This window comes from Stegastes partitus, unplaced genomic scaffold (assembly GCF_000690725.1).
Source record: "Stegastes partitus isolate 25-593 unplaced genomic scaffold, Stegastes_partitus-1.0.2 Scaffold367, whole genome shotgun sequence".
NCBI classification, from domain to species: Eukaryota; Metazoa; Chordata; class Actinopteri; family Pomacentridae; genus Stegastes; species Stegastes partitus.
This window is the reverse complement of record NW_007578098.1, coordinates 461,459-473,441: the sequence shown is the minus strand read 5'-3', so window position 1 is coordinate 473,441 and position 11,983 is coordinate 461,459. Positions and strand designations below refer to the sequence as shown.

Sequence of the window (11,983 nt, the reverse complement as noted above, 5' to 3'; positions counted from 1 at the left end):
CCTCTGCAGAACTGACCCGGGAATGACTCGATTTCAACACTTTTAGGCGGTTTAATAGTTGAAACAAAACAGTAAAAAAAAAAAAAAAAAAAAAGTGGCTCCTTTTGCCGAGCAGATAAGATAACAGACACCAGTGGTGCACGCAAAGGAAAGGGAAGGCTTCACTGTCTTATAAAATCAAAAATGTGCTTAAGGTGCAAAAATGGGCACGAGTTGTAATATACAACTGTGTATAAATTAGCAAAACAAAAAACAAAACCTGCTATGTATGCATCCAAAATGTCATCAGAATACGACCAGGACAACAGTGCAGGGGGGCATTTACAATAATGCAAAACTCTGTCATGATGCATTTTTCACTGACAGGTTCTTTGTATTTGTAGGTGTAACTTCTAAACACCACCATTTATAGCCACCATTTATTTATGCTTTAACTATTTAAATAGTTTTCTCCCTAATTTATTATTTGTTATGATTTGCTATTTCAAATACACGTGAGACGACATATGTTGTAAATTGTACTAAATACAATTAGAAAATATATTTTTAAAAAAATTAAAACGAATAAATCAAATTGATTTGAATTGAATTTCACTATTTATGCCGCATCTATTTCAATTTTTATACATTACAGAAGCTGTTTTCACAGTTTATTCATTATTTTCAGGGAACTATTCTTACTGACATATTCTAGTATAGTGTTAGCTCGCCATTTTAGCTATGCATCCATCCAGCTGACATCATTATCCATTACCTTTAGTGAACTATTTTTATTGTCAACTAGCCATTATTCATTTTTTTACTACCATTATTTTTTCAACCATTTTTCCACTACCTTCAGCTAATGATTTTTACTCTTCGCTGGCCATTTTAATCATATATCTGGACTTTTGGCTAACCTTTTTATTTTATTTTACATTTTAACCATTTACTCATCACTTTTAGCTAACTGATCCACACCTGTTTCTTTGGCCAACATTGTTTATCATTGTTCAGACAACCAAGCACACTCACACTCACACCTACGGACAATTTAGAATCACCAATTAACCTCAGCATGTTTTTGGACTGTGTGGGAGGAAGCTGGAGAACCCGGAGAGAACCCACGCTGCACGGGGAGAACATGTAAACTCCAGAAAGATCCTGGAGTTTCCTCACCGGGAAGCGAACCTGCGACCTTCTAGCTGCGAGGCAACAGTGCTAACCACCACTCCACCTTGCAGCCCGTCATTTTCATCATGTATCTAAAAATTTTTGACTAACGTTATTTGTTTTTATTTATCCATTTCTTTAAAAAAAAAAATCAATTCAAGTTTATTGTCATTTTGCTGTACATACACAACAGTACAAACAAGAATTTAAATTAACTTAATTAGCTACATTAACTATTAGTTTGTTAATTTTGCTAATTATTACCTTCTTAACATTGATTCGTATCTTTTGGATGGTTCATTTATTGGTTTATCAATTTGTTTTTGCTCATGTACTCTAATGTTACCATTTATCTATTAGTTTTAACCAACATATTATTTTAACAAATCTGTTACTCTGGCTTAATTATTTCAGTTGTCATCCATCACAGTTTGAACTTCTCCGCTCACTGATTATTCAGTTTACGCACAATCTCAACAAATGGTATTTAAATAGGTAAATATATATTTTAAAAACTGTAATATCTTTTTTTCTTTTTCTTTTTTGAAAATTACCCTAATCTGGGTAATTCATAACCTTTACCTTTGCCTTAATACTATCAGTAGGACACGTACCACTGATGGGGAACCACAGAATTAAGACATTTAGTCAAGTGCAGCCAATTTGCATCCGTGTCAGTCTGTTTGCAAAAGTGAAACACACTTACAACCTGCACACAGACTCCAGGTAGCACGTGTTGCAGAGCATGTGCACGAAGCTCTCTCTTGAAACACCAATTCTTTTTTTTTTCAGACGTATGCACTAAAATGATGACGTAAGTGTCTAATCAAGCTGGAGGGATTTTTCTTGGCAAGTGATCAGGTTCTTACATTTACATATCACAGAGCTCGAAAGCAAAACTCAATAAGTGGCTGCACCACTTAACCCTCATCATTAAATGTATGGTGTTACCCACAAAACCTCTGACATGTAAATCAATAGAGGTTGAACCTTATAGCTTTTCAATAGATTCCTCTGCAGAACTGACCCGGGAATGACTCGATTTCAACACTTTTAGGCGGTTTAATAGTTGAAACAAAACAGTAAAAAAAAAAAAAAAAAAGCACTTCATGTTTAGGACCCAGTGTTACTTTCAGGTTACCCGGAGCAGTGAGAAAGGAACCATGAACACTGGACTGACACCCATTCGCATGGATATGGGGAAGTTGTGACTAAACTGGGAGAAGGAAGAAGGCTTTTACTTTATATCATGTTTGTCATGATCACACATCCTGATTTGCTCGTTTTGGGAAGCAAGTGTTAGGTAGTAGTCAAACAAAACAGGACTCAATAAAAAGCTATAACATATTGTGCCTCTAATCCTCAGATTAGCGACAGAGATAACACAGGCTGTTGCAGAGAATGGAGAAATAACAAATACTGACATACTATAAAATGAAAAGCTTGAGTATTAGCATGGCATTAAAAAAGAAGTAAACCCGTCATATTGACAGGGATCAACAGTAGACAGAAGGCAGCGGAGAAAACGTGTTAGTTGTGCAGCGTGGAAATGCAGGGAACCTGCTGAAGGTTCCTGTTACTGGCTTGTGCTGCTCTCACTGCCTGAAAATAACCTTTGTGCGCAGCAGTGGAACCACATGTGTTAAACCACACCAGCAACACACTCAACACAACTTGCAGGAACACCAGAAACAGCCTGCTTTTCCCCTCACACACTTGTTTTTTTTAAAAAACTCGCCTCCATGTTTTCGGGAACTAGACAGCTCCATCTCAGTCTCATGTCTCTGAAATAGCAAAGGCTCCGTCTGAGTCACTGAAAGTGAAAGAGAAATCATTTCACCGGGATGTCGTGAGGGTCGTTTTACAGCCTTGTGACTTTAACCCAACATGTGTCCAGTCCTGTTTTCAATTTAAGCCACACAATGCAATCGTGTATTTTTTGTTATTTTTATTTTTTACATGTATTTGCGCTGATACCTTTGTGTTAAAACAGGCTTCACTTTACCTTCTGAACCTCCCTAATGCATGGGCTCATAAACACGTAGACTGTCGCATTGTGAATGTGCGCCAACACTGACGATCCCAGGCTGCGAAGGCTTATTTGCAACAGGAAACAACCTGGGTTTTGAGGTTTCTAGCTTTCGATACTTTGAGGTCCCGTGTCCCACATATAGTCCTCCTGTTTTTTTGCCCTTTTTCACTAAAGAGAACTGAGCAGCACATGATCCTGTGTGATAATTATAACTCATTCGGGCTTTTATCACAGAGGCAGCGATGCATAGATGAAGCAGATACTTGCACTTCCCTTCTTTCTCTCTGTCCCTATATAGACATACGCACACACACTCATGTGAAGGGAATGAACAGAAACTCACGTATTGTACATAAAGTCATACATCCAGGCTGCCAGCAGCTGCGCCCTCTTTACTCTCTTTACGTGAAGCCGATGAAAGTCAGACATTTAAACAATCTGCTTTTTGTCGGTTGATCGAGATCGACACAGTCATACGAACGCGCTTCCTGACTACATGTTTTAATCGTTTAGACGCCATCGCAGCTCTCGTTCTGAGATCCCCTGTCTGTGTCGAGTTCACCGCCTGACGGCTCAACAGTCGTAAAGTCAAAGACAGAGCCTTTGTGAGTAAGCATGTGTGTGTGTGTGAGTGTGTGTGTGTGTGTGAGTGCGCAGGTGTGTGACCTATGTGGTGCAGTGATGCGCTGATCTCTCTGAGCTTGGCCTTGTTCCTGAACTCTTTATCTCCAGGAGTGTTGAAACTGTCTGATGGCAAGTTCTTCTTAGGAAACTCTTACACATCCTATTTCAGTTTCCTCTCACATCTTATTTTTTGACTGTGTGCTGCTAATCTTTGCCGTTATCTGGTTGAAGGGAACAGAACTGAACAGGATGGTCAACTTTGAGCCTTGGTGCTGTTGTTTTTCTGTCACAGTGAAAACAACTATTTTCAATTTACCTGAATTGTAGCTGAGAATTTTTCTCCAGCTTGATTTTTTTTTTTTTTCATACCTCTATCTCATTTGGTGAAGAGTTCATAGCTTAATTAAATCAATGAAAATGGCTCTTCTGATCTTTCACCTCGTCTGAGTGCATCTTGAAAGCTGCGATTTTAGACATCTGGTGGGCACAGTGTGCTTAAAAGTAGCCGTGAGTTTAAATAATACCTGTAGTCTTTAAGTTTTCTATGTCTGACTCATCCTGCTGTCACATAAAACTTATCAGCTTTTAATGACTAATGAACATTTCCTGTTCCTTCACACACCACCCATCTTAGGAGACTTGAGATAAATATATGCCGCTGATCTGAGTCCCCCAGCAGCTCCATCCTTATTTTCACCACGGTATTCCCTGGCTTGCTGTTCACAAACTCAAATCAAGGCCACATTAGTTATTCCTTAAGATTTGGCTGCTTAATGACATGCCATGGATCAAAGGGATTTTTTTTTTTACCTTTCCTGCCAATGACCTAAATGTGTCTCTTTGCAGCTTTAAATTAATTTTTCCAAGGGATTTGGGACGGCAAATATCTCCCACTGGATGAGCATGGGATTAAGTTAGAAAAACATTTTAATGCTTGCTTTAATATATATGTTATGCTTTTGATCCTGACATAACTTTCATTTAACGGTTTCACTCTGATTTGGACGCTTTGAGATTGAACACATGACTGTTGGGAACGGCACTGCAGTGGTTTGGACTCGTTCTGATCGCCGCTTCATGGGATACGCTCACTTTAATGTAGCAACCACACTCTCTTAAATAGTACAAGCATCAGTGACGGTCTGACCGGCTGCGGGTGCGTTTGGTGAGAAGTTGCCTCGTACCTTTGTCCCCTCTGTTGTTCTGCTGGTGGGCGGAGCCGGCTGACAGGTCCTCGGGGACCGCCATGGGCTCCTCTGCCTCCTCAGACGCTTCATTGGCAGGGGGGCTGTCCCTGCCTGGGGAGACACACACCAGCAAACACCCATCACTCAACACGCAACCCCTCGACACGACTCATTCAGGAGAGGCAAAATTACCTCCGGGTGGTGTAAGAGCCTGTCTGTGGGCCTATTGTATCTACTTTGTGCACTCTACGTCTCAATCATGCAGTACGTAGGCTTTTACCTGGCATCTGGGCCATTTCCTGGGCCTCCTCTGTCTCCATGCGGTGCAAGTACTCTAATGGGAGAGAGATGGAGATGTAGATGCGTATAAGTTTAATCAAGTGCAGGCTGAGGAAACAACATTATAAAAAGCTCGAGTTGAGTCGAGGGTGTACTTCTCGCTGTGACTCCGTCACCTCACTGAGATCACTCTTGTCACAGCCACAGACACACCACTGTCCCCCACATTACATTACAAAGAATCACAGACGTTTTCATTACAAGGCTGACAGAGAGTCTGAGCTTGGAGAGTGGCTTGGCTCCGGCTGATGGGGCCCGCCGGTAGCACGGGGTTGCTGGGAATGGGCTTTCACACCACATTTGTTATTTATTGTTAATTTCCTGCCACGTAATCATCCAAAAATGCAAACTGACTGCCGCAAAATTAAGCAGAAAATTAACTGGCCCCAGGTCACCCTGGATGCGGGTGTTTGCCGTGCCCAGCTGATCGGCGCTCGTGTTCTCTCTAATTTACTGAGCATGCATCGCTGAGTCCGCGGCCCGAGCGCAGACACATGCAAGCCACAATCAGAAACAAAGAGAGGGAGCGAAGGAGGGAGAAGAAGAAGAAGAAGAAGAGGGGAAGGCAGCGAGATATGGTGGCAGAGAGGTGGATAGCAACAAGAGGGCAAGAAGTCAGAAGAGCAAATGCAACAGGAAGGTGCAGAAAAAGAAAAGAGACAGAAAAGCAGGCCGAAGGACAGAGAAGTTCTCTTTATTTATTACATTTTTTTAGCAAGACGAGGCAGTCGAGTCCAGAAGCGATCCTCCGGCCAGGGCTGAATATCTGAGGAGTCACCAATGCTCGTGGCCCCATTAATAATGGATGGCCCTCAAGCCTGCAGCAGATGGGCCCAACAGCCTCAGCCCCAGCGCCGCCACTTCAAGAAGCCCTTGGTGGGGCCGCTGCCCAGTCCAAGCAGCCACACAGGGAGAAGTGAAGCTCCCGAAAATAGCGAAACGAGCCCAAGGGAGAAGGGGAACCTAGGCCTTCCTGTTTTACTGACAGATGGCTCCACACACTTGGAACAAATAGTGGGAAGCGACCGGGCCGCTCTGTCGCAACGCACAGTTTTCTGCGGAGTCAAGTCAGGAGCTCGGCGGCCTTCAGACGCCCAGGACACAAGGGTGAGGGCAGGAGGAAGGAGGAGGGTGGCAAAGGTCACTGGTGCAGATGATTTGTTCGGCAGCACACAGGAGTGTTGCGTGTTACTGTGACTCTGCAGCGGCGTTCTTCAGCATCTGGAGTTTTGGAGGTCGGGGGCAGAGGGAGGTATATTCTCATGTGCCCTTTTTTTCTGGGCAGATGGTGCGAGGGAAACACGGATGTGCTGGTGTGGGGGCTTCGACAGAAATAAAATAGAGAGTTCCTACATTCAGCCACAACCCACTTGCGTAGGCATGTGGAAAGTAAGGTGCACGTAGAATATTCAGGAAGTAGCTCTTCTGCTCACACACAGAGTGATGCTATGCTGGTTCTACGTGTTTCAGACACTGCTGCTGCCTTTTAAATACTTTTTCTCTGTAGTTTTTGTTTCTACCTTAACTTTAAAACAACATGGATGATCATTCAAACTGTTGTTTTAATAGGCCAAAGTTTAATCCTACTTTGAAAATATACTTTTTTGATAAAAGCAGGTGCAGTTAAAGCATTTTCATCCCACTAAAAATTTTTTCCTCAAACTGAAATGGTGCGTGGGGGTACGAATGCTAGTGTGATCGAGTGTACAAACTGGGGGCAGGTGGAATCTTTCAGCCGGTGCAATGGAAGTCACAGAAAAGACTTGTGACACAGAAGCGCATGGGGGGGACTGGAACAGTTTTGATCGGAGCACGTCAAGTGAGGAGAGGCAGGAAGAGGCTTGTGGGTTGACAGAATTCTCGGTCCCCCCTCCTGCGTGTTTGTGTGTGTGTTGGTTGTTGGGGGGGAGGGAGGAGGTTAGAGGCTCGAAGCGAGGTGCAAAAGCTACACCAGGGAGCAGGGTGGAGATGAGAAACAACGAAACCGTTAACAGATACCGAGGACCACACCAGCAAAGTTTGGATACCCAGGAGAAGGCGCTGCTGTGAGCGTGCGTGAACACTCATAATGCACATTTAAAATGATCTGGAATACGTTAGCAGAGGGGGGATGTTTAAAAAAAAAGGTATTTCTTGAGAGTTAGAGCTTTCTACACTTTTCCTACAATTAAAGGAGCATGTAAATATTAAAAATGCAAAAAGTATTTTTGTGAGCTGCAATTAAACAGTTAAACACTTGAGCACATAAGCAGCAGTGCATAATGTTAATATGAATCACACATTAATGCTGACGGCACTAACAATACAAAGCATGATTATTTCACACACTCCACTCAAAGTTTCCACTTAAGGCAGCTTACTAAGAAAACTAACTGACGATTAATGAAAACATCTGAATTGATAATTCTGGCTCCCTTTTTGAGAAGCTGCTGTGGGCGCTTTCTTATCAAGCATTTAGGAGAAGAGCTTATCCTACACTGGCAAACAGTGTGGTGCATGGTCACCTTTGTTCATATGGAGATTCTCATCAGTAATTCATGAAATGTATGGGTGGAAGTGGGTAGATAGTGTTCGCAGATGTGTTCTGGGGAGCCTATCGAGGTGGTGAGGGGAGGGGAGGAAGAGGGGGGGAGAGAGTAAAGGTGCGCTGAAGAGAAGTTTCCTTCATTTGCATCTGACACACTTCACTACTCTGCTATTCAGACAGTACAATCATTTTAATAACTGTCTGTCTTCCTCTGCCTCCCCCCACCACCGCCGCCACCACCACCAGCACCAGCAGCACCACCACCACCTCACCCCCCGCCTACTTCTGTTTCTACTGACAAGAAAGATGATGTATCTGCAGACAGATTTGCAGCACTTTCAGCACTTCTCTTTCCAACTGAGCTATGAAAAAGTCTTATTTGTGGAGGTGCTGCTGGGGTTCATTTACAAGTTACACATCAAAAATGGTTCTGCTGCTTTATTGCATTTTATTTTTGCCATGTGTTAGGATTTGTTCACAATGTTGGGTGAAAGTAATTCACTTCCCTTAAATGTGTTCAAATTTGGAAAAATTCAAACTTTAACTGTATTCAAACTTATTTAAAAAACACAGGTTCAACTCAAAATATGACGACAGTTTAATATCTGAATAAATTACACAAAAGCCACTTTAAAGATTTCATTATAAATGGTTAAAATACTTTTTAAATTCTATCAACTACCAGAAAAGTGGATTTTTTTTTGTCTTCTTTTTTGTGTAAATGTCTACAAGTTTGTAACGTGTTACCAAAAAAAAAAAAAAGTGAAACACTCTTAATTTCCTCAACTGTTTGAATCTGTCAGTTTTTGTTCTGGGCGTTGATGTAGAACTTTCCACCTCTGTGTCAGCGGCGTAAAAAGTTTCATCTGTCCTGCCTACATGTGTCTTTTTTCCTTCCCTTCACACAGACGTGTGACTGAGACTGTGGTTCGATTTCGAACAGGTGAACACAAAGCTTGACGGTATGAAATGATCAGATTTATCGATTATTAATTTAAGCTTATTTAGACACGGCTCTCGTCGGTGCGTAATGATTGCCTTGATTTCCTGGTTAAGCAGCGCTAAAATGTTTGCTGTTTGGCCCCCGATAAATTTGCGTCTTCATCAAAAGTTTTTTTTTTTTTTTTTTTTTTTTTTTTTTATTCTTGGAAATGTGTATTTTAATATTTCTCTAAAGCTTCGACCAAGAGGGACGAGCTGAAGTTTAGTGAGTGCGCACATCTGTTGCAACAGGTGTTATAACAGGAAAGTAAAAACAGTGAAACGGGTTAAAATGACGCACACAAACGCGTAATTTGTAGAAAATCATACAGAGTAAGCACGTATTTTTTAATATAAATTTAATCGAAGAGGAAATAATTTATCCATATGTTCCCAAAAGAAAACAGACACATGGAAAATAGGGAACAATTCCACTACTTCCCTTAATTTACTGGTTATATGTAGAAACAAATGTCACAGTTAAATTAATCTCCTCTCCTGAATTAAATCTTTACACTTTTGTCCGTTTGTCCGTTATAAACCCAAATTACGCGCACCAAGCGGGATCTGATGCTGCGGCGCACCTGCACCGAAACTCTAAGGAGAGTCTTTTCCAGTCAGGCGCAAATGTTTCCTAAAAATCTTTAGAGCACACGGGCTCACTTTAGAGGTCCTGAGCTAGAGTTTGAGATGAGTGTGGACCTGAAAATTGCGGTGGAAGTCACTTTACCTGCTATTCCTTGAGTTTGCAGTATGAAGTTCTTCCAACTCTCCCCGGCTCCATGTGCAGAAGGTCGCAGCGCCGCGGCGGCCCCATGGAGCTGCGCCCTGAGTCCCTCCCCTCTCCACTGCACTTCCTCGTTCCAGCCCAACATGACTATGTCTCTGAGCTCGGCTGAGGCATTTTGCTCGCTTTTATCCACAGTCTGCAGCGGGGAGTCGAGCCACCGAACCCTTGGCACTTGCTTTGTGCCGTGCCAATAAAAGCTGACACCCAGTAGACCATTACTGGCAGCCATGCATGAGATGGGATGAGGCGAGCGAGGAGAGTGGACCATTCATTGTTTATTTATTTCATTCACACCGAGGAAGCTGATGGTGGTGGTGGGGGGTGATGGTGGAGGAGGAGGAGGGGGGGGCTACCCTCACTTGCATATTGGACAGCTCCCTTTCTGTCACCTGTTCTGGCGCGCTGCTGAAGTAGTCCATGAAATTAACACAAGTGTTTTCTCTCCCACATAATGACTTTGTTCTCTCTTTAATGCTTCATCCATTTGACTTTCTCTTTGGCTCCTTTTAATGTCAGAGCCTCCCGTCTTCCCCTTTCACGGTGTCCAGAATCAGGATTATGTCTGAGCAAATAGTTTCTGTTTTTTTTGTTTTTGTTTTTTTTTATCTTTTGATTCTTACTTTCTGTTTTCATTTGCACCTTCACACAGTTACTGCCTCAATCCTACAGAAAGTCCCCATGCAGATATGCATTAAATTACTGAAATGTGGTTTTCTTTCTGGTTTTGTGCAGAGGAGTCGACTAACCAACATAGTGGCACTGACTCCAAACCCATCACTCTCATATCTTAGTTTCAGATGCTGCTGCCTTTACTGGAACTTCTACATTGGAAATTTTGTCGCAAAGTCGACCATCTAAATTCAAAAGTGCTTGGAAGTGACTTGAAACCGAGATCCACATGAAATATAAATTAGTAAAGTATCGCCACACTGTCTGAGCATAACAGTGTGCCTCCTTTCCGTGAGCCGTCGCCTCGACTCCTGCAGACAACATGCAGTCAGCTACAGCCACAGATCACTTCATACACCCGCTTATGGTGCTTAATAACTAATTTCCTTTTTTTTTTTCTAATGCCAATCTGAATGTCAATCTCTACAAGAATTGAATAGTTAAATCTAGGGAGAACATAGTCAGAATTTATTAAAAGAAATATAAATTGTGAATGAATATTGATGAAAATGCTAAATAATAAATGAGTTACACGTCTGGTTTGACTAAAAAAAACTAATTTCCAGGTATGTCCTGTCATTATTATCTCACAGGAATATCTGATGGAGTCGATCTTTGCAATACAATTTCTTTAATTATAAATATGCAGGGTAATATATAGGCTAATATATATATTTATATATATATTCACAGCTGATTAAGTTACATGAGTTTATACTTTGCACAATAAGAAGTGGTTATTCTCCTCTGTTTTCTCTACTTGTGACTGTTTTTCCCAGTATCCCACTGTGATCGGGCCCCGAGGACGGTCTTATCTCAGGAGAGGCTGTGTGCACTGGATTGCTGAGTCACCTTTGGTGGGAGGCTGCTCTTATCTCCTAAGAAACACGACATTCAGGCAGTTGGTTGCAAAAGGAGGAACTTTGGGCAGGAGCACTGTGGCCTGCTGTGTCTTCACGGCCATAATATGGATTGCAGCAACGCTCTCTGACTTCCTCAAAGCTTCCTCTGAGCTACTTTGTCTATGAGGTCAGTGTTCGGACAGGTATGCAAAAGCAGCAAGAGGGTCGAACCCAGACGCCAGGCAGAGGGAAAACTGGGGCTAAAATGTGACGTTAAGGGTATCCAATGATGTCTGAGATCTTTTCTAACTGAGATATCGTCCCAGGCGGTGACACAACAGCTTCACTCACTCAGAGACAAAATACGGTGAAGACAATAATCCATTCATGGTTTTAGAGAAGTTCCTGCAGAAGTGGGATCAATACTGACCGCACTGACTTCTACAAAATGTATAAAATGTTACCGGCCATGTGGAAAAACAAACAAACCAAAGGTTTTACGAGATAATTATAATCCTGCAGCATTTAACATTACACTGCATGGACTACATTCCCCAACTAAACCTACACGCAACCCGCTGCTCTTCCAGCTTCATCCTCAGCCAGAAGCAAGCCATGTTGCTGTAATTAATATCATTACCTAGCAAGTCTCAAAACATCATCAGGTAATGTAGCCGCTTGACTAGCGAACAATAGGCTCCGGATGGTTCTTATTTCATGGATCTTTAAGCAGTATTCACTGTTTCACATTTGGAAGCATGAGCAGCATGTAACCCTTAATTGGTTTCAACACCTTAATAAGTCAAAGACGTTCAAGACTGATAATCACATTAAATAGTC

General features: G+C 42.1%; 1 protein-coding gene across 7 annotated transcripts in view; it reads right to left on the bottom strand.

Annotated features, from left to right (window-relative positions):
• ikzf1 (IKAROS family zinc finger 1 (Ikaros)) overlaps positions 1-9,983 on the bottom strand; it is an 18,136-nt gene extending 8,153 nt beyond the window's left edge. The window contains exons 1-3 of one of the 7 annotated variants that reach the window (XM_008284641.1): positions 9,573-9,983; positions 5,276-5,329; positions 4,993-5,106 (exon numbers count right to left, since the gene is read on the bottom strand). In XM_008284641.1, coding sequence (XP_008282863.1) covers positions 4,993-5,106; positions 5,276-5,329; positions 9,573-9,900 — 496 coding nt within the window. In that variant the 5' untranslated portion in view covers positions 9,901-9,983. The other 6 variants (XM_008284640.1, XM_008284642.1, XM_008284644.1 and 3 more) reach the window with 6 other exon arrangements.
• Positions 9,984-11,983: the final 2,000 nt, after the last annotated feature.